Here is a 19,151-nt window from a genome sequence, read left to right on the forward strand (position 1 = left end):
TGCTTGCCCTCCCATAAACTGGGAGGTGAGAGAATCTGCAGCTACTGCTCCTTGCCTTTTCCCCAAATCAGACAGTTCATGGTTTTGGGAAGAGGCAAGGGGCTTTGCTGGCTCCTGCCAGCTTTCCCATGCTGTCCCCGCTGCCCAACTGAGTGACAGTTTTAAAGCTGGTGCCTGGAAGTGGAGCTCCAGGAAAGTCTCCCTAACCCAGCTCCCAGCTGCTCCCCCTTGCTGCCCAGCTGAGTGGTGGGGTGGCCAAGAACAGTGGGGAACTGAGAGCTGGGCTGGGGAAAGCCTCCATTCACCTGTCTCCTAGCTCCTCTGGCTTTTAAGTCATCACCTCCACTGCTCAGCTGAGTGACAGAGGAACAAGAGGAAACTGCAGGGGCTGGAACCGGGCATGTCGAGGGCTTTCCCCAACCCCACTTCTGGTCCCTCCAGCTTCCCCTTCCTATCTATGCCACCTAGCAGACCTGGAGCAGTGTAGGGCAAGGCAGGCATGTGGGCCACAGTGGCAAGGCTAAAGAACCTTGCCATCATAGCAAAATGCCCCCTCCTTGCCCTGTACTGCTCTGAGTAAACCTAGAGCAGCAAGGGGCAAAACAGACTGCCATGCCCCTGCTGCAAGGCTCCCAGAACCTTGCTGCACTGGCTGAGTGCTCCCCTGCTCTCCCTGGATTCCTTCAGGTAAGCCTGGAGGAGTGCAAGGAGCAGAGTTATTCTCTTTTGGGAAGAACCATTAGGATTCCCACCACTAGAGAATGCCCTCCTTTCCTACAAATCAGCTGACTGGTGGGACTGCGGGGAGGGGGGGCACTCTCCTAGGGCAGGAACCCTCCTTGGTTGTCTGCAGCAGCTGTTGCTTTTTTGCAGTTGTTAACTGCCACTTGAGGGAAGAAGGTAGGGTGCAAATTAATGGGCTCCCCCAAAGGTGAGAGTGGCCAAGGGGGCAGCCCTCTAGTGCCCCCTGCCTGGGACAGTTTGCCTGTGTCATGAATATCTGTACAAGTCAGCTCCTGGGTTCTTTGTCTACTGGAAGGAATTTCTTCTGGTAGAAATGAACATCTATATGCAGCCTTAGGCTATTCTTCATTGATGACCTTTTTAAGAATGACTACGTATATTAATCTATTTCTTAACATAACCAATAACTGTTACATTTGTGCTCTGTGATACAGACACAAAAGAAAGGAAGTTCAGAATTACCTATGTGTCCCACTAAAGTCATATCCCTGATTTTAAATTAATAGTTTAATACATTTAAAGAATTAAACTTCCACTGCCTGGTCCTTATCCACTTCAAGTCCAATAACCTGTAATATGCCCTAGAAATTACGAAGAGTATGAAAAAAAATGACAAATTATTATGGAAAGCGGGAGACTTACATTAACTATCTTTCAAGAGTATAATATACTCTAATATATAAATACACAAAGTGAATTTACATTATGAATGGATGCCTTGAAAGCTGGACATTTTAGTGTTCACAAAGTATTTTAATCTTTAAACAACTGTCCTAGATGAAATATTTCTCCCCATACTATCAACGAAGAAATTCTATATCAACGAAAAATAGACATTTGAACAAAAAATATACATATACAAATTTAACCAGTTATTTATATGAAAAAATATCCAAGGTACAAAGCTCACAAAAATCTAGTTAATAATGGAAAAGCCAAAGGATCCTTAATAATAGCAGTGCTTTAGGTGTTGGGTGTTGTACCTACACCTTAGCATTTTCTCAATTTACTCTTGGCATCAAGAGTCAGCCTCTACCAAGCTGCATTTTCTTGGAGATTTTCTTATATACATTCTTTTTACTTTTATGAATTCAAGAGAGATAGTGGCACCTTATTAGGAAATTTTTTACGTAACAATCTCATCACAAGATAGTTCTTTAGAATACAATATAAACTTTGTTTTTTTTAAAGTGACTATTCAGATCATCAGCTCATTCTATTATTAGAAAAACACCTAGCACATTTTGGATGCTACTGAAATCTAAACACTAATTTATGATGTCAGACTCCAAAGGCATGGATAAAACTTATACGATATCTTTCAAAATTGATACAAATATTTGTATAGATTGTGAGAGCTGCATTTGGATATGGCTATATGTAACCTTAAAAGAATTGTTAGTACTGTATATAAAAAATGGAAACAGTTTCTGTAAGTACAATGCACTCCTGACTGGCAGAAAGCCAATTCAAGGCAAACAGCATCACTCAAGGCCTATCCAAGGCCGGTGCAGAGGGTCCTAAGTTGCTTTTGGCATGTCATGGAAAAATCGTGCACGTCATTTAAATTACTGTGGGAAGGCCACTTTAAGTTAGAATGGCCAGGCCCAGTAACATTTTATAACTGGTGTGGGGAGGTCAAAGCCACTAGAGGACTTCCAGCCAGGAGCAGGGGTGGTGGGCAAAACCTTGTAGCAATTCCCTTTTTTCATCCTAGATTAAGGGAGGAGAGGCGGGTAAAGTGGGGTGTGAGGCAAATTATTTCTCCTTGCTTCAACTCCACCTGCATAAAGCCAAAACACTCTGGCTTTAAACAAGTGGAGAGAATTTAGCCCTGTAAACATGATTTTCCAGAACTGTAAAATCCAGAATAAGAATCAGAAGCAAAATTTGACTGATAAGATCTACTGTGTAACATTCTACTGATCATTCTTTCATTAATGGACAAACTTGAAAGTGGACTATTTATCTCAGCTATGGACAACTGTTTTTAGATTTTTGCTAGTTTATTAACAAAGAGATGACTTAATGCTAAAATAATTAAAATTAATTGGAGGCCAAATGCTTCTTTTTGTCATGTAATTTCTCTTTACTGATGGAGATGCAAGCCAGTATGAGATTTACTTCAAGAGAGTATCTTATAAATCACTGTAATCAGTTCCCTATTAAAACAAGAGAAAATTTGATTTGTAATTCAACTTTATTAGAATCTGAACATTTAGAAATATTTGACAACATGGCAGTAACTGGCAGCAACATTTTACAATATATATGGATTTAAGCTTACAAGTAACTTGAGAAGACAAGGACATATTGTAGTACCCATTGTCCTTTCACACTTCTCATACAATAAAACCCATCTAATACTAACCTGCAGCGTCTCCCTCTGACATTTTAGCTCAGTTCTCAAGCAAGTGCATTTTTCCTGAACTTTATTACCTAATATTTGTCCACTAGCAGGGAAAAATGGAGAGGTAAGTGGAAGGGAAGAAGGGAAGCACAAGAACTGAACAAATGGGAAATACATTTAAGAGCGTGGATAACTGACAGTAAAATATATGTTCTTTGGTTAGCAAGCAGGAAAAAACTGAAAGTACTTGCATACATGATAGATACACACTAGCATTCTAAAGCAGGAGACAAGAATGTCAAGAGTGTATTCTTCCCCCACTGCCAGATGGAAGGGCTATTATTATAAATGAAAGGCAGCAGTAGTGGATGCCAGGCACTTTTGTTGTGTGCCAGATTCTGAAGTCCAGATGTAAGCAGGTTACCCCTGGGAGAGGACAGGCTTCAGCTCCCGCAGTAGAACAGAACCAATCACAGTTTTCTCAGTGTTTATGATGAGCTGTGCTGTAGAGCTTTCCTTCAGCTCCACTGTGACTAGCATCAATGACCCACTGTGCACAGTTTTAGCTGCAAACCTGGAAGAAGAAAAATCATTGAAGACCTTCATATTAAGCCAAAAGCTGCTAACGCATTGTTTCCATAGTTGAATGAGACTGAAAATTAGAAAACTTTTTCAGTTTAATTATTCCAGTAGAGGGGAAAAACCCTAACATCCCCTTGCAGACTCCTCAAAGATTTTTCTGTCACATGGTACAAATATAAGAGCATGAAATTTAATATAAGAATTGCGTGCTCAGCATTAAGGACAACAATCTCTTTGAAAGAATTTTTTATAATCTGATTTTAGGTATTAACACAATATAACTAACACAACTAATACCCAATTATATTATACCCAAATGTACAACTAATACCCAGTTGTATTTAAAACTATATGAAAATCTTGTACCAAAACTAGTAAAACATATGCTGAAAATATTATGCATTTTCAAATAGAAAAAAAATGCAGTCTTTTGGAGATGTTTCATCTTCATGGCAGGTGATGAATTATTTCAACATAAAAGCATTCAAATTACCTATCATAACAATATGAAACAATGTAATACAATAAGCAAGTAAACTTTCTGAAAAACCAAATCTTTTCTCCTTTAGTGAATTTATCTGTAGAACATTAAATACACTTTCCTAGTGACTGAATACTGTAAAAAGAACACAAACGAGGTCTAATGCTCCATTACTAAATTCCAAGACATGAAGAACCCGCTAATTACACGGAATTAAAAGCAAAACTAGCCTTTTAAGCACTGCAATTGACTGAAAAGCCATTTTAGGCACAATGAACTTCTGTCAATCCTGTTAATTCATTCTGCATGCACAGTCAGGCCCCAGAGACAGGAAGGAAGAGGATGGCAACAGCCTAGTCTTCCATATTCCACAAGGAGTGCACCACACTTTTTTTTTTTTTGGTTACTTGAGAACAACAAAGTTGCTGCACATGGGCTTTTGAAAACACTAACAAGTGTAGAGCAGGTCTGTGACCCACTGTGACCCCACTTTGCAGGGCCAATCCCCTCTCCCCTTTCTGAATGACACGTGTCTGAATCAGAGCCATCTGCCTCAATTTGCGCAACATCTTCAGCCACAATAGGACCCAGTTAGCCCTGACAACAGCTCACAATACACAAAAATAAAACTGCTGTGCTGACAGCACGCTGTCGGCTATTCAAGAGCAAACCAACTGGTCAGTGTCTCATGTCTGACAATTAGCATGGGCCTTGCAAAGCGCCTACTGGGATCCTTAGGGATTTGTTTAATTACCATCAACATAAAAGAGGGAGTTTATCAGGAGATACTCAAAAAACTTCACTCCAGACTTAATTAAAATATTAGCCACTTAAGCAGGAAGCAGATTCTCTTTAAATGAGAAGTAATTTCTTCTTTTTTATTTTTTAAGCATATCAAAACCTCATAATACATTACACTAATTTAGAAAGTATGGGACATCACAGGTTTCTATTTCTTTTTGTCACATCACAGCTTTCTATTTCTTTTTGTCCAGATTACAGATTATTTTAAGACCTTTCCCACTAACAGGGAAATTTTGCTTCTACTGAAACTATAATATTACTACTATAAAAATGAGCTATTAGGCTACTTCTGTTTCTCATTTTAGTTATTTGCTCCACAGTGTAAAGATCTGTATTTCTCATGTTGATTTGACAGGGTGATAATTATGTAAACAATAGTCTTATTAGTCTCTTTATTTACTTAACGGTTGTGTCTTGGGACAACAGAGAAGCAGATTATGTCTGAATGTGTACATAAAAAGCTCTATAATCGGCACTCCTGCAGTGTTTCATAGCCCCAAGGCTTGTTTACTCCCTTTCTTTTATTAAAAATTGAAAGTGATATAAAGTCAATGTTATGATAAAGCAAATGCAGCCAAAAGCCTCAGAGGTCAGTTCTGGTCAGATTTTTACATGTGCCATTTAAAAAACTGGATTTTTTTCCTAAACTAAAACACTTTCCAAACCTCTGAATGAAAAATTCTTGAATACAAATCTAAGTCTATATAGATGTTGCAGGATTTAAAGATGAGCTAATATGACCATGTTACATAAACTGCTAGTATGTATACAGTTACAATATTTAATCAAATGTCTATTTTAAGGGATACTAATTTGGAAACACTTTTTGAAGCAAAGGACTAGTGTAAAATGTAATTACTTATTTCACTATTAAAAAAAGATCTATTTAAACTGTGAAACAACATGTTTACTTACTGATTTTGAACCATGGAAAGCAAAATGGTTTCCCTAAAATGGACAAGATCATTTCATTGCCAAATTAATTATACTATAAAACATATGTTCAAAAGATATAGTTTCTGCAGATAAACTCAGTTCCGAAATGATGAAGCAGCTGACTTTTGTTTACAAGATTAATGATCAGTAAAACCATGCATGTCAATGAATCGGATATTTTCAAGTGGTGATTGTTTTAGTTTTGGATAACAAGAAATATTTATTTTTCTTAAGACTAAAGAGATACAACTTTACCAGATACTAATACTTAAAATAACATGACCACTAGGTTTTTAACAAAATCTGTCTCTAGTTCAACTAGATTTTTAAATAAGAAAGCAATTCAATATCCTTCAGTAGTGAAAATAAATTATTTATTTACAGTAGATGTTTGCTTTTTACAAGCTGCTGTGGATCTACCTTTTGTCTTATAGTGTCACTATTTACCCCCCCCCCCCCTTTTTTTTAAACTATTTTACACAAATATAAAAACAGGAAACTTTTCTGTTGACTATGAAATCAGACTTTGCAGTATAACTCAAAAATACTTCCTGAAAACTTAGCTGTGCCACAATATAGTTTAACTTGTAAATGTTAGTTGTTTGTAGATGTAAGAAGGTATGCTGTCCTTTGGTGGGACTTCACTAGACATGGAATATTAACAGCTATTTGAACAGACCTGCTGTGATAAAGTAGGAGACCAACAAACCAGGAAAAAATTTAAAAATAAATTAGAATGAAAGCAAGTACATTTCAATAATTCACCCTCTACAAGAGTTTCAACATCGTTGTTTCTGTGATCAAGAAAATAATTTTGTGTTTTCTGTTTGCTAAGCAGTATATTTAACTGTAATGAAAAAAGTGATTTTAATTTTTTCCTATGTTTTATAATTAAACAAATAACCAACTTGAAAGCAAAATTCCTCCTGGTGGAATATTTCACTCTATCGCTGAGACATAAAATTAGTGAGCAATGTCTAGCATCACTTGCATATTCTGGGCTACTGATAATTTTATTTTTTTTAAGAAAGAGCACCGAATCATATGAATGGGAGAAAAGCAATTCACACGTGTTCAAAAGAAATAAGTAACCTTTGCTAGAGGTTAAGAAATGAGTACAGTCAACAACTTTGAGACATTATCAGTTTCATTATATTATGTATTTCAGTAAGTTTTTATTCTTTAAAATATATAGGTAAAACAGTGACCACTGTGTCATGTACTTATTTTAAGTGAAATCAGCCTCTGTCAGCAGCTGCTACACAATAACATGACTTATAGGAATCTGCTATTTTAGTACAAGGGAAAGCTAGAATTTCAGATATTGCAGAAGCTGACTGTTTTGGTGACCACTGTACACTAACTGTACCTGTGCAAAAAAAGATGACCAAAACTTATAGTCTAAGTACTTTTTTCTGAAAGGTTCCAATATGTTTAGCTATTGGATACACTATAATAAAATAGTAATTTAATCTAGAACCTGTTCTAAAAATTCAACATTTGAAAAAAGCAAATTTATTACAGAATATGTTTTGTATAAGATTTTAATGCTTAATTCAACAGGCCTAAGAAATTATTTCTTTTCTCTCTGCTGGTCTTCCTGGTTTCTGATTTTCCTATTTTAAGTTCAATTTTCTTCTCTCTTCTGTTCTAGTCATTAACAGAAGCAGTGACAATGGCCCACTCAGGCTAAAACTTTTTTTTTCCTACCCTGTACATGAAGCTTTCAATTACTGCCTGCTGAAGCAGACAGAATCCTATTAGTAAGAAAGACGATCACAAGATGCAATGCTCTGCCCTAGCTGTACAAAAATAATTAGTCCAAAGTTGACAAATGTGTAATGAAGTTACACAATGAATGTATGTAAGAAATATTGGTGTAAATCAGCTTGATTTCCAAACACTGAATGACAAACTACAAAATGTATTCTAATATAAATAAAATATTGTCATTTCAATACTATAGAACCTTGTTTTACCTTGATTAATATTGCATTTACACACAAAATTAAGTTTATGTTTGGCAATTTATCTCAAAATTATTGGTTACTTATGCTGTTTAGTTGCCACAGATACTACAGAACATGAACACATACATATTGGTGACAGCCTTACTATGTATATGGTTCTGATACTGGGACAAGTCTAACATTAAAGACTTAAAACAGTGATAGAAAAAAAGGAAACAATTTTGATTTTTAAAACTTGCCATTTCAGTCTGGCAGAAAAGGGTTTTTTACTATCAATTATAGGCAGCCAAAAAAATTAAAGACCATGAACTACAGAAATGGTTTCTAGTTATTGTGAAATCACCTCTTATCTGCTTAAAGTGGTTCATTTTGAAAGACAATAGAAAAAGAAAACACCATCATATTTTTCAAAATGCTCATTTTATCATCACACTATACTTGTTTTAAAATTATTAAACATTTGTGGGTTTAATGAAAAAATTAGAGATGAAATCTATACATATTTGTATTGTAGGATTTTTAGTTCCTTTTCTTTGCATTCTGATTTTCTGCCAAAAGAAAGTTCTGCCATTCTGCTCTGTTGTTACTTGTGACAAAGATCAGAGTGCAAATGAGTCCTTTCACTTATTACTGAAGAACTGCTCCATCTCTCAGTCAGTGACTGTTCACATGAAATTTTATATCCCTGCATTAGCTCAGCAACCTATCCAGTGCCTAAGGGCTGGGAATCCAAATCTTCTTCTCAAGACTTGGATTAAGTAAAAACTCTTAACACACTGTAACCATATCCAATCAACTTAAAAGTTAACCTATCTGGTTCTTAAATGCATTCTGTTCTCTAGGAATCAGGCATTGAATGTGACAAGTGTTTGTAGATTACATACATTCCATTTTTTAAGATACACTATAAATTTACATTTGCAAAGTGTATTCAATCCTAAGAAAGCAATTTGTCTTACAAAAAGTAAAATTAAATATAAAACTGGATCAGCGGTGTTTTAAATTAAAAACAATCCTTTATTGTGTTAGTTTTGCACATGTTAAATGTTCTCTGTTTAAATAATCAACTCAGGAGGTGCCTGTTTGGGATTTTTGTTTTGTTTTGTTTTTAAGAATATGCTGCTGCATATAGTTTGGACTTTAAAGCATTCAGATACAAAAGCAGTGCTGTCCTCTAGTGGACAGTCAACCCATTGTGATAGAACAATCTATTCTGATTAACTTAAGATCTCAATTGCTATTCTCATATGCTTATAAGATTGAGGAAATCTAAATTCATTAGTTAAATTTGAAAATTAATGTTTAAAAAGTTAACTCCATAACCCACATTCAAACTCAATAGCATATCCGAAGGATTAAGATACCCCCACAATGGGTTTTGATTATAAATATTTTCCTTTAAGTATTTTAATACTTCTTAAATCATAATTTTCTAATAGTGATAACATGAAACAACTTGGGACCCCACAATATTTTTCAATAGGCAGGCCTGTTGTTAGCAGTGAGCAGATGCAAGTTATTTGAAGGACAGATGCTGAATACGATACTGAGTAAGAGAGCCTTAGACTTCTTTTATAAAGAACATCACTCTATAAAAATGGTAGTTCTCTCATTAGATAGGGGCAGAAATATTTACTTAAGGATAATGACTAACAAGGAGGATCTTTACTGGGACTATTACTGGATGGTGGAATGGAAGTTCTAATGCTTAACTTAGCTGCTATTAATAGCCTGGAAAAAAATTACCTCAGGTCATTACTGCCATCATAAATTAAGGGAAGTAAAAAGATGCAAGCTGAGTTTCAAGAAACTGAAAGCTGAACTGTACCTTAACTTGATTATATACTATTTTGTTTATAGCCTGGGTCTCCTACTATTAAAACTAAATCAAAACACTTCTAGGAGAAGCAGAACTTTATTGTCAGTGTCCAATTAGGTTTATAATTTAGGAATAAGGTCTTTATCAACCCATTAAGAACCAGCTGGACTAGTTAAGCGTTTTGCTTAGGCCACTTAACCCTTTAATCAGTTCTTACTAAAGAAATTAGGAAATAAATTTGAGGCCCTATGCTTATCACAAATTTACTTATCTGGTTACTTTGTGAAGCTCCCCAGAAGAGAAAAAGGAGGTGTTTGTGCCACACAGCTAAGAAGGCATGGAAGCAGAACAGTTCCTATAACTGCTTCATAGAAACTACTGGCAGAGGTAGATTTCACTTCATTTGAGCTCTCAGGCCAAGGCCAATTGCTTGGCAAGTAGGCAAAAGCCTCAGAAAAGACTACTGGGCTGAAGCAGTGCAAAATGGATCTTAAAGTCTTACATTACCCAGTTGAGCATTCCTGAATTTATAATTAAGACCTACTTGTCAACCAGTGCAGACTCGGGTTCTAATGTCATAGTGGGCCTTGTTTCTGCTACATTGATGGTGATGATTTAGGAAAAAATGTGACTTCCATGTTTTGTCCTCCTTAATAGGAAATTTGAGGAATCTGTCTCTAAACATATGACAGCTATGAGAAAGAGATACCTAATATTTTTTTCCTGTTTTTTGGATTTAGAAACATTACAACTGGATGATATGTTGAGTCCTGATAAAGACTTGTTTAGCTACTGAATCATCTAAGGGCTTTTAGTGCCCTTAAAAACCACAGTAGAATAAAAGATAAGGCCTCTCTGCCAATGAAGTTCTACTGGAAGAAGTAGCAGTGATTATTTAGAGCACTTCAAACAGGAAAGTGAAGAATACTGAAGACATTCTTGAAGATGTAGATAAGATTCTGAAACAGATGAATGATGAAAAAGGTCTGGCATTTGAATCTACCCAAAATTTAACAAAATCTGCCTATGTTGAGGGACTTGATGCCAACCTTCCCATCAGAGTGTAGGCCCATGATCAGGCCATCCTGAAAATATTACAATATTGCATATTACAGTATGCAAATGACATTGTGGCCACTGTTAGTTTCTAAACCACCTTGTGATATTATTCCATGTCACTGAACATGGATTCTTTCCAAGACAGAAGGACAGGAATGGGTGACTTCATGTAAATAGCTAGCTCAGCTAAACTAAAAGTGTTCAGCATCTGCTCTGCTAGTTTGAGACCTTTAATTTTGCTCATTGATGAGGCCTTGTATGAGCAAATCCTCAAGGATGACATTTGTGAGAACTCTGTTCTTGGTCACATCTATTTGTAGTACCATGACCACCAGAGCTAGATAAGGGGAAAGAGTTTCATACTGGATTATTCTACCTTGAACATGAATACTAGCTGGTCAGGAGGAGGTTCAGAGATGTAATGGAAGGAATACAGATATCAGCCACTCTTAAGATGGCCTGATTTTTCACTCCTTTACACCAGTTTTAGTGCACATAATCCTAGTGACCTCAAAAGGAATTGTAAAAGCATGAAGACAAAGTAAATGAGTGGAGAAGCAGACCAGTTTGTTCTTCATGTCTTGCCCCATGGTTTTGTGATAGCATTAAAAAACTATCTGTGGCTGCATTTGGATGAGCTGTTACTGTATCTTGGAGATAACAGATTAAAATATTGTGTGTAAAAAGCATCTCCATGGATGGTCCTATCCTTTTGAGCCAGTGTGCCTTAATATTCAAGGCAGGCAAAGTTCTTTGAGTATATGTGATATCTTTTATTAGACCAACTAAGTAGTTGGAAAAAAGTTCTTGGCAAGCAGTCACCCTTCTTGCTTTTTATGCACAGAACTTACAGGAAATGCCTTTTATGCCTTGAATAACATTACATGATAATTTGCCAATTAGAAGAGGGGCATGACTTCCTGGTTTACAGTCCAAGTCCTTCCCAAATTTATAGGTGAAATATATCATAATGCATTGTCTTTCTAGCATGTTGCAGCTGAAGAATGCCAAGATGGAGGTTTTACTTGCTTCCCAGATAGGATGGGTGAAAATGGGTATATATAAAATGTAAAAGTTGGCAATGAGTGCAACTGTACGTTGGGGTGCTGCCAAGAGCCCAGACAAGGAGGGGTTGGAACAGAAGAAGAAGGATATGAAAAGAAAACTTAAGAAATCTGTAGTGGTCTCTTCCAATGATGCAATATTCTTGAAAAGAAAACTGATACGAAGAAATTCTCTGGATAAGTGTTTGTGAGGGTTTAGACTAACGACCATAGTGTAACTCTTAAATTTCAGTCTTTATCTCTCCAAGTGAAAATACAAAAGTGAACTGAGGTATGAAGAAAAACCTATATATTACTACCCATTTGGAGATGGGATGGGATAACAGCATACCTAAGAACCATTTTCTAAGGGCATGATGTCTTCAATTGCACAGAGCAATCTACAGGGTTCATCTTCAGTTCAGTTATATATCCTCTTATTTTGAGGATGGAATGGTCTGAAGTAGACCTTCCACATTGGCAAGAAATAGGATGCATATCCATCAGTTTTTTTAAGTTGATCTTAGTCCATCAACATAGTAATTAATACTGCTCTTATTTACTATAAAGAGGTCTTTAAGCCCTTAAATGCTTTGCTCCTAGTGTATGTTTAGTTACATATAAGTTTCTTATCAAAGTAGTATCCGAACCACAAAATATAAATTAACTTGAGCGCTAAGATGCTAAAGCTGAATTCACTTAGAAAGGCAGAATCTAAATCTATCTAAACCAATGCCTATCCAGATTCTTAACAAATAACAAGAGAATTAGATACATTTCAAGTGCTTTGCAAATATTAATTAATCCTTATAACTTCTGTGAAACAGGGAGATATTTTATAGAATGAAAAATATGCATATAACTTCTTATTGCAGCTTTCATGTTTAAGGAGGATTGATGCTATATTTGCTGCTTCTAAAAGAAGATTTTTCTTCTTAGGATGTATTCTGTATTTTGCAAATAATGTAATAGTCTTTAACATTTAAAATAATATAAAACAATTCCCTCTGAAAAAGTCATATATGCAACATGTATTATTGAACTAACTTGATTGTCTAAATAACAGAACAGTGCAGTGCATATATTCCTACTAGACTACATAAACCATTTTTAGGTTTGCTCTACATAACTTAACAGAAGCAAAACAAGCGATTACTTTCTAGTTCACAAATTAACCATAAGAATAGAAATACAACTGTCCATGCTCTTATATTCACTTTTTATTCAGTTTAATATGTTACTCTAAAAGCTTTAATATAAGCTTGAAAATTAAATAAGTATTTATTTGGGTATTTATTTAAAGTCTATGTATATTTCCCTATGTTTTATTTGATGCAAAAGCATGATCTCAACATGTCTATTCATTTAAGAGGTATTCATTTAAAGTGTGCCCCTCTAATAGAAATTATATGTTTGTTGTGTGTGCTAGTACAATGGGACTTACTAAAAAGCCAAGATGTGTACAACTGTTCATGCACATTAGATATGTTCATATTAAATGATGCAAAACTCATAGTGTCAGTACATTTCAATACCAGGCAATAAGAACTCCTTAACAGTCATAATGCAGCAATCAGAACAATTATTTGATAGGTTAATGTAATATCATGCTACACAATGCAGACCAACAAAAGAAGTCAGTTTAAATATAGCAATTCTTTTTCTACAAAAAGGAGACATACCAGGTATTTACAAGAAATAAACTCAAGTGGTCTCCATAGGAGTTCATCAAAATTAATACCAGAGGCAAGAGCTGAAACAGGTTCCTAAAACATAGCTTTTCCTCCCCCAAATACTAACCCTCAAAACAAACAAAAAAGCCAAGTGGAAATGTTATGGCTAAAAAGTAACTGTACCAGAATACAACTAGAATTTCCATTTAAATAGAACTCATAACTTCGTCCAGAGCAAGAAAATGTTACAATGGAATAAAGAAAGGAGGAAATGTGATTAAAGTGAAAGCTGGAATTTGTCACTAGAATGAAACTGAACCACCTCTCAGGATCACTTTGTCATTGTAAGAGGTAAATTTATTTGTTTCCTTTATTGCTTAGAAAGTGGTAGATATGTTGTACAAATAAGAGGTGCCACAGTCCCTGCCCCAAAGAATTTCCCAAGCCAGGAGAATCTACATGAAAAGGTTATGATTCTTCTTACTATTCTGGCACAGCTAAGCTCCACTTTAGAAAAAGCACTTAGTTCTGTGCCTGAGACTTCAGAAAGATGGGAACAGGTAGTTTGCCTTCTTCCTGACTTCAGATTAACATTGCTAAATAGATTAGCACCTTATAAACTAGTTAAATCACAGATTATAGCATATGTTTTCACGAGCCTGAGTTCACTTCATCAGAAGGGTATCACTTTTTTGAGTCTAGAATCTAAGACCAGTCCAGTCCAGTCAGGATCTGACAATGCAACTCCACTGAGCAAATGAGTACGTTGAGTCCACCACCATATCAATTTCCTGACAGTTTCTGGAACACAGGTTCATTTCTATTGTGTGAAGCCTTCAGCTCATGAACAACTGGTACCTCCTAAGACTGGGGGGTGCACCATTTGTAGGCGGCAGCGTTGGCGTTAACCGGTGACTGCCTGCAGACACGGGTGGCGAAGGTGAGGGGTGGGGGGCAGGTAGTGAGTGGTGGCTGCCTGCAAAAGCCGGCGGCAGCCAATCTCAGGGGGGGCACATGTCCCCTCCCCCCCACAAGTCACCTGTGTTTGAACTCCATTGTCAGAGAAGAGATGAATATTGAAGTCTGCTGTGCAAAAGGGACTATGGTGTTATGTGGAAGCAAGAAGGATATTAATTTGTATGGTGGATAGGTAATTGATAGTGAAATCATAATCTGTAGCCTTTCCTGAGCCAAATGCATGTTGCCGAAGTAAATATCAAAGCAAGCTCATAATAGTTCCTGAGATGTACAGCAACACCAGGAGTGAAACATTTTTTGAATCATAACATTCAAAATTGAGATCTGGCTTTCCTGGCCAAATGTCTCAGCTGCAGAATGTACCTCCTCTTAGTAAAAAAAGTGCTAACAACTATAGTTAGAATACCCATGAATATTCTTAGGCATGGTGAAACAAAAGAAGGATGACCTACTACTATTAAATCCTGAGCTTTGGGTACTTTTGATAGGGTATGTGATAGATATACAAAGACTTTTTACAGTTCTGTGGATGTTAAAAAGTCTACATTTTGTATAACTTCTATTGCATGATGAACACTGCCAATCTTGAATGGAGCCAAGAAGCCTAGTTAAGCCACTTAAGACACAACTTTACCCTAAAGTCTGCTGAAGACTTAGTCTTAAAAGAGAAATACCTTCAAACAACCAATATAAAGGAACAGGAAGAACAGCAGAAATATTGACATAGTGTTGGATGCACTAACAGTGGCATAACTTGGGCAGGGAGATACAGGCAACTACATCAGCTGCCAATGGGGATGGGGAGTGAAAACACTGGCTTTTGCCAATGGTGCATGATTGTGATTGTGGCAGCAGCAGGAAGTCACTGCTGCCCCTGTATGCAGGAGCCACCCGGGCACCCAACCACATTCTTACACTATGGTGTGGTTATTTATAGAACCTCTTTTTTTTGGATGGAGTATTTTAAGAAACCAGACATATTCTCCAATTGTCTAATGTAGTGATTCTCAACAAGGGTGCTGCAGCAGCCAGGGGTGGCACCAATTCTTTTGAAGGGTGCCACAAAGTGTGAGGATATAAGAAGATAAGTGTAGGCTCATACTTGTTCTTACCTGGCCAATCTCTCATTCCTAATGCCAGCCCCTCCAGAAGGAGGCAAGCAACATAATATATAAATTTGTTTTTGAAACTGGGTGCCACTCAGTTCATAACAGTTATGGAAGGATACCTTGAGTGCAATGAGGGGAGTGTCTTGAGTCCAAAAAAGTTCAGGATCACTGGTTTGTTTTCACGCATTTTACACACAACAGGCATGTTGCGGCCACTTCTTCAAGGAATGAACAGGAAGGGAAATGTGTAATCAACACCTGGATTTATCTTATTCTTCTGATAACTATTACAATCTAATGAGCAATTTAAAGGAGTTCTGAAAGCCTAACATGATTTTGTAAAAGAGGTTTTGATTTTGTAAACAGAACTGTCTTTACTTGGTCTTTGCCCAAGGTGAAGGAGGACTCAAACCCAAACTTCTTTATTAAGGCTATTGCCTAAAATGTTAGCATTCCTGGCTGGTAGTGATGGAAATGAATCTATTTATGATACTGTAGATGTAGAACAAGCAAGAGACTGCCCAGGGATCTAACAACTCGCATCTAAAACAACATTTTCCTGAAAGATGATAGCTAACATGAGAATTTATTTTTAATTAAAACAAGTGTTGTTTAATGGGAGGATACAGCCTTTTTAACATTCTTCAGTGAGATTATAGGAATTCCTGTGCAAGTACAGCATGGAACTGGAACAAGGACAAGTACTTGCAAAAAGACTTGCCTAAAGTCAAGAAGTTTTTGGCTTAGCCAGAAACTGATTTTTTTTTTTTTACTCCAGGCTAGTGCCCTAACCTCAAACACTCCTGCTCCTTTGTGTAGTTTAAGTCTGATACAAAGGTTATGATAAACTGAACAAGATTATTTGCCCTGATTCAAAAACTTCACAAGTCTTCAAATTTATACTGAAGCTTAGGGCAACACTGATCCTTCAGGGACTTAACACGTGGGAGAGAAGGTGTCAAAACTGAGTCTATACATGTTGGAAGGGAATCAGTCAGGTCCTTGGAGGCAGACAAAAATTGCCCCAATAAATTACCCTAATTAAGACTGACCATATTAACTGCTTTGACACTGATCATATCAAATACTACAGGGAAATTTAGATGGCTCAGTGGCTGCAGTCAGACATCTATTTCTATCAGAAAAAATTTCTTTTGGTAGAAAAAGAACCCGAGAGATGGACTGTACAAACATTCCTCCAATCCTATGATGGGAGAGCTTCATAGGCAAGCTCTCCAGTCAAGGGGCACTAGAGGGCTGCTTCCTCGGCCCCCCCATCCTTAGAGGAACTCAGATTTATAGCGTGCCTTCTCCCCTGCCTGGAAAAGAGGCAGACTGTCAAATGCCAATTGGCAGCTGCCACAGATAGCTGTAGAGGGTTCCTACCCCTGGAAGAGTTCCCCCACCCCATCCTATCAATCAGCTAGATTGGCAGGAAGGGGGCATTCCTCTGGGGTTGGAACCCTAACAGTTCTCTCCAACAGGAGAATAGGCCAGCTACTTGAGCTCCTCCTGGCTGACCTGCAGGAATGCAGAAGGGGGAACACTTAGTTGCTGTTGCAAGAAGTAAGCGAGTGCCTTGGAGCTTACTGCAGGGGCACAGCACCCTGCCTCACCCTGTAGTGCTCTGAGCTGATCAGCAATGTGAAGTCAGGAAGGGGCATTTTGCTGCGGCAACACAGCTGCCTGTCTTGCCCCACACTACTCTGGACCAGCTGAGTGGTGGGGGACAGCTACTGAAAAGCCAACATGGTCAAAAGTTGGACATACAGAGGCTTTTCCCAAGACAGGCTCTTGGTCCCTCTGACATTTAAACTACTACTGAAAAAAGGAGCAGGGACAGGCAAAGGGAAGCCAGCATGGCCAAGAGCCAGGCTTATAAGCCCAGCTCCTGGTTGTGCTAGTTTTTCAACCACCACCCCTGTTGCTCAGCTGAGTAGCAGGTGGGGGAATGGGGAAAGAGGCAGGGGGCGAATTGGGGAGGCAGAATTGGGGGGAGCAGCTACCCCCCACACTTCCTTTAGATCAAGGTGACCCCAGTCTCAGGAAGAGAGGGGAGCCTTTCCCCTGGTTCTACTCTTCTTGCTCCCCAGGGGAGGTTGAGCCTGGAGAAGGAGTGCAGACATTCAGTCTCCTGGGAGAAACTCCCAGGAACAATTTAAACTTATTTGTTCCCAATTTATTTTTCTCCTGGAGCAGCCATTTTTGCACTGGAAGAAAAACATTGAATGTCTGCACACTTTGGGGTTACTAGGAGAATCACCATTCTCCTGGCAGAGAACCTGAATGTATGTTGGCCAGGACTCCTGCAGTGTTTCCATCCCAGGGGTCAGAAACGTTTTTGGGCAGAGTGCCAAAAACACCCACAACCTTGGCTTTTAAGATGTTGGCATGACAAGGGTGGATGGTGGGGAAGCTACAAGGGGTCTGATCCTTGTCGTGGCACCCTTCCAAGGTGTGCATGCTAAGCAAAATACCTTTGTGTGCCATGCTCTGGCACATATGCCCAGGCTTGCCTACCTCTGTTCTATCCCACGTTATGGGTTGAACTAAAAAAAGAAAAAGAAACAAGGAACATATCTATATATCAGCCCTATACGAGATGCAAGGTTCCTAGCATATTAAAAAGACTCTCTCAGAAATGGATAATGCTAAAAAACAGTACTTTGTATCTGAACTGAGTAGAAGCATTTTTGATGATTTGGGGAATTCACAGTCCAGAATAATTCAGAGAACATGTGCTTTAGTAGCTGCTAGATAAAGAAAGTGATTTGTTTACTTATTCCATGGCCAGAATGAAGTTTTGCAATAATAGCCTGGGTTGGAATCTGTCTACTCGTTATTTTCTACTACTAATTTTTCCATTTTCTTCTGTGCCAAATCAGAGACCAAGGTCCATAGTAGTGAGTGATTTGGTACTAGTACATTAATAATTGTTATTAATGAACAGTCAGAGATTCAACTTGATATTTAATACCACAGACTTTGGGTGAGTTGCATTTATCTGCACTGGTGTTTTGGAATTTGTCTGGGACAAGGAACAACTCAGTTGAGAGGAGGAACAACTCAAATTTAGAACAGGAAAGTATATTTTGCATGTCCTAAATCCTCAGAGTCTGACAGGTTATGTGACTAATGGCAGAGACTAGTATAAAAAACTGGGCTTAGAAAGTGTAGATATGTGCCTCAGATAACGAGTAACGTAAATTATGAAATTCCCCACAGTCACTGTATGGAAACTTTCATCTCTTTGTTAGACAGCATCTCATTTTTTGGAAGCCTTGTGTATTTAGAAATGTGTGGATAAATAACCTCCACATGAGACACATCTTTGTATTTACAGAGTCATGCTTGCAGACATTAAGAAAGAACCCCTCCCCGGTGCTTTATTTTAACTCCAGTGCATTCCTGTGCCGAGCCCTGCGCATGACTGGAAGAGGCAGTGCATTACTTCAAGGTGGGTCTAAAGTGTCTATAAAGATCAGGCTCTATATATAGTGGGGCTTTTGTGACATTTTTATCTAATAGCTGACTGAATCGGCTTTGTTTGTTTTTTTTAATGTCTGCAAGCAGCCTGTATGACTTTTGAAAATTTTACCCCAA

The 19,151-nt window shown here is 37.7% G+C and overlaps 1 protein-coding gene across 6 annotated transcripts in view; it reads right to left on the bottom strand.

Annotated features, from left to right (window-relative positions):
* Window positions 1-2,925: 2,925 nt before the first annotated feature.
* AP3B1 (adaptor related protein complex 3 subunit beta 1) overlaps window positions 2,926-19,151 on the bottom strand; it is a 287,301-nt gene continuing 271,075 nt past the window's right edge. For all 6 annotated transcript variants that reach the window (XM_019482176.2, XM_006261568.4, XM_019482169.2 and 3 more), the window contains one exon: window positions 2,926-3,668. In XM_019482176.2, coding sequence (XP_019337721.1) covers window positions 3,515-3,668 — 154 coding nt within the window. In that variant the 3' untranslated portion in view covers window positions 2,926-3,514. The remainder of the gene's footprint in view (window positions 3,669-19,151) is intronic.

This window comes from Alligator mississippiensis, chromosome 3, assembly GCF_030867095.1.
Source record: "Alligator mississippiensis isolate rAllMis1 chromosome 3, rAllMis1, whole genome shotgun sequence".
Classification (NCBI taxonomy): domain Eukaryota; kingdom Metazoa; phylum Chordata; order Crocodylia; family Alligatoridae; genus Alligator; species Alligator mississippiensis.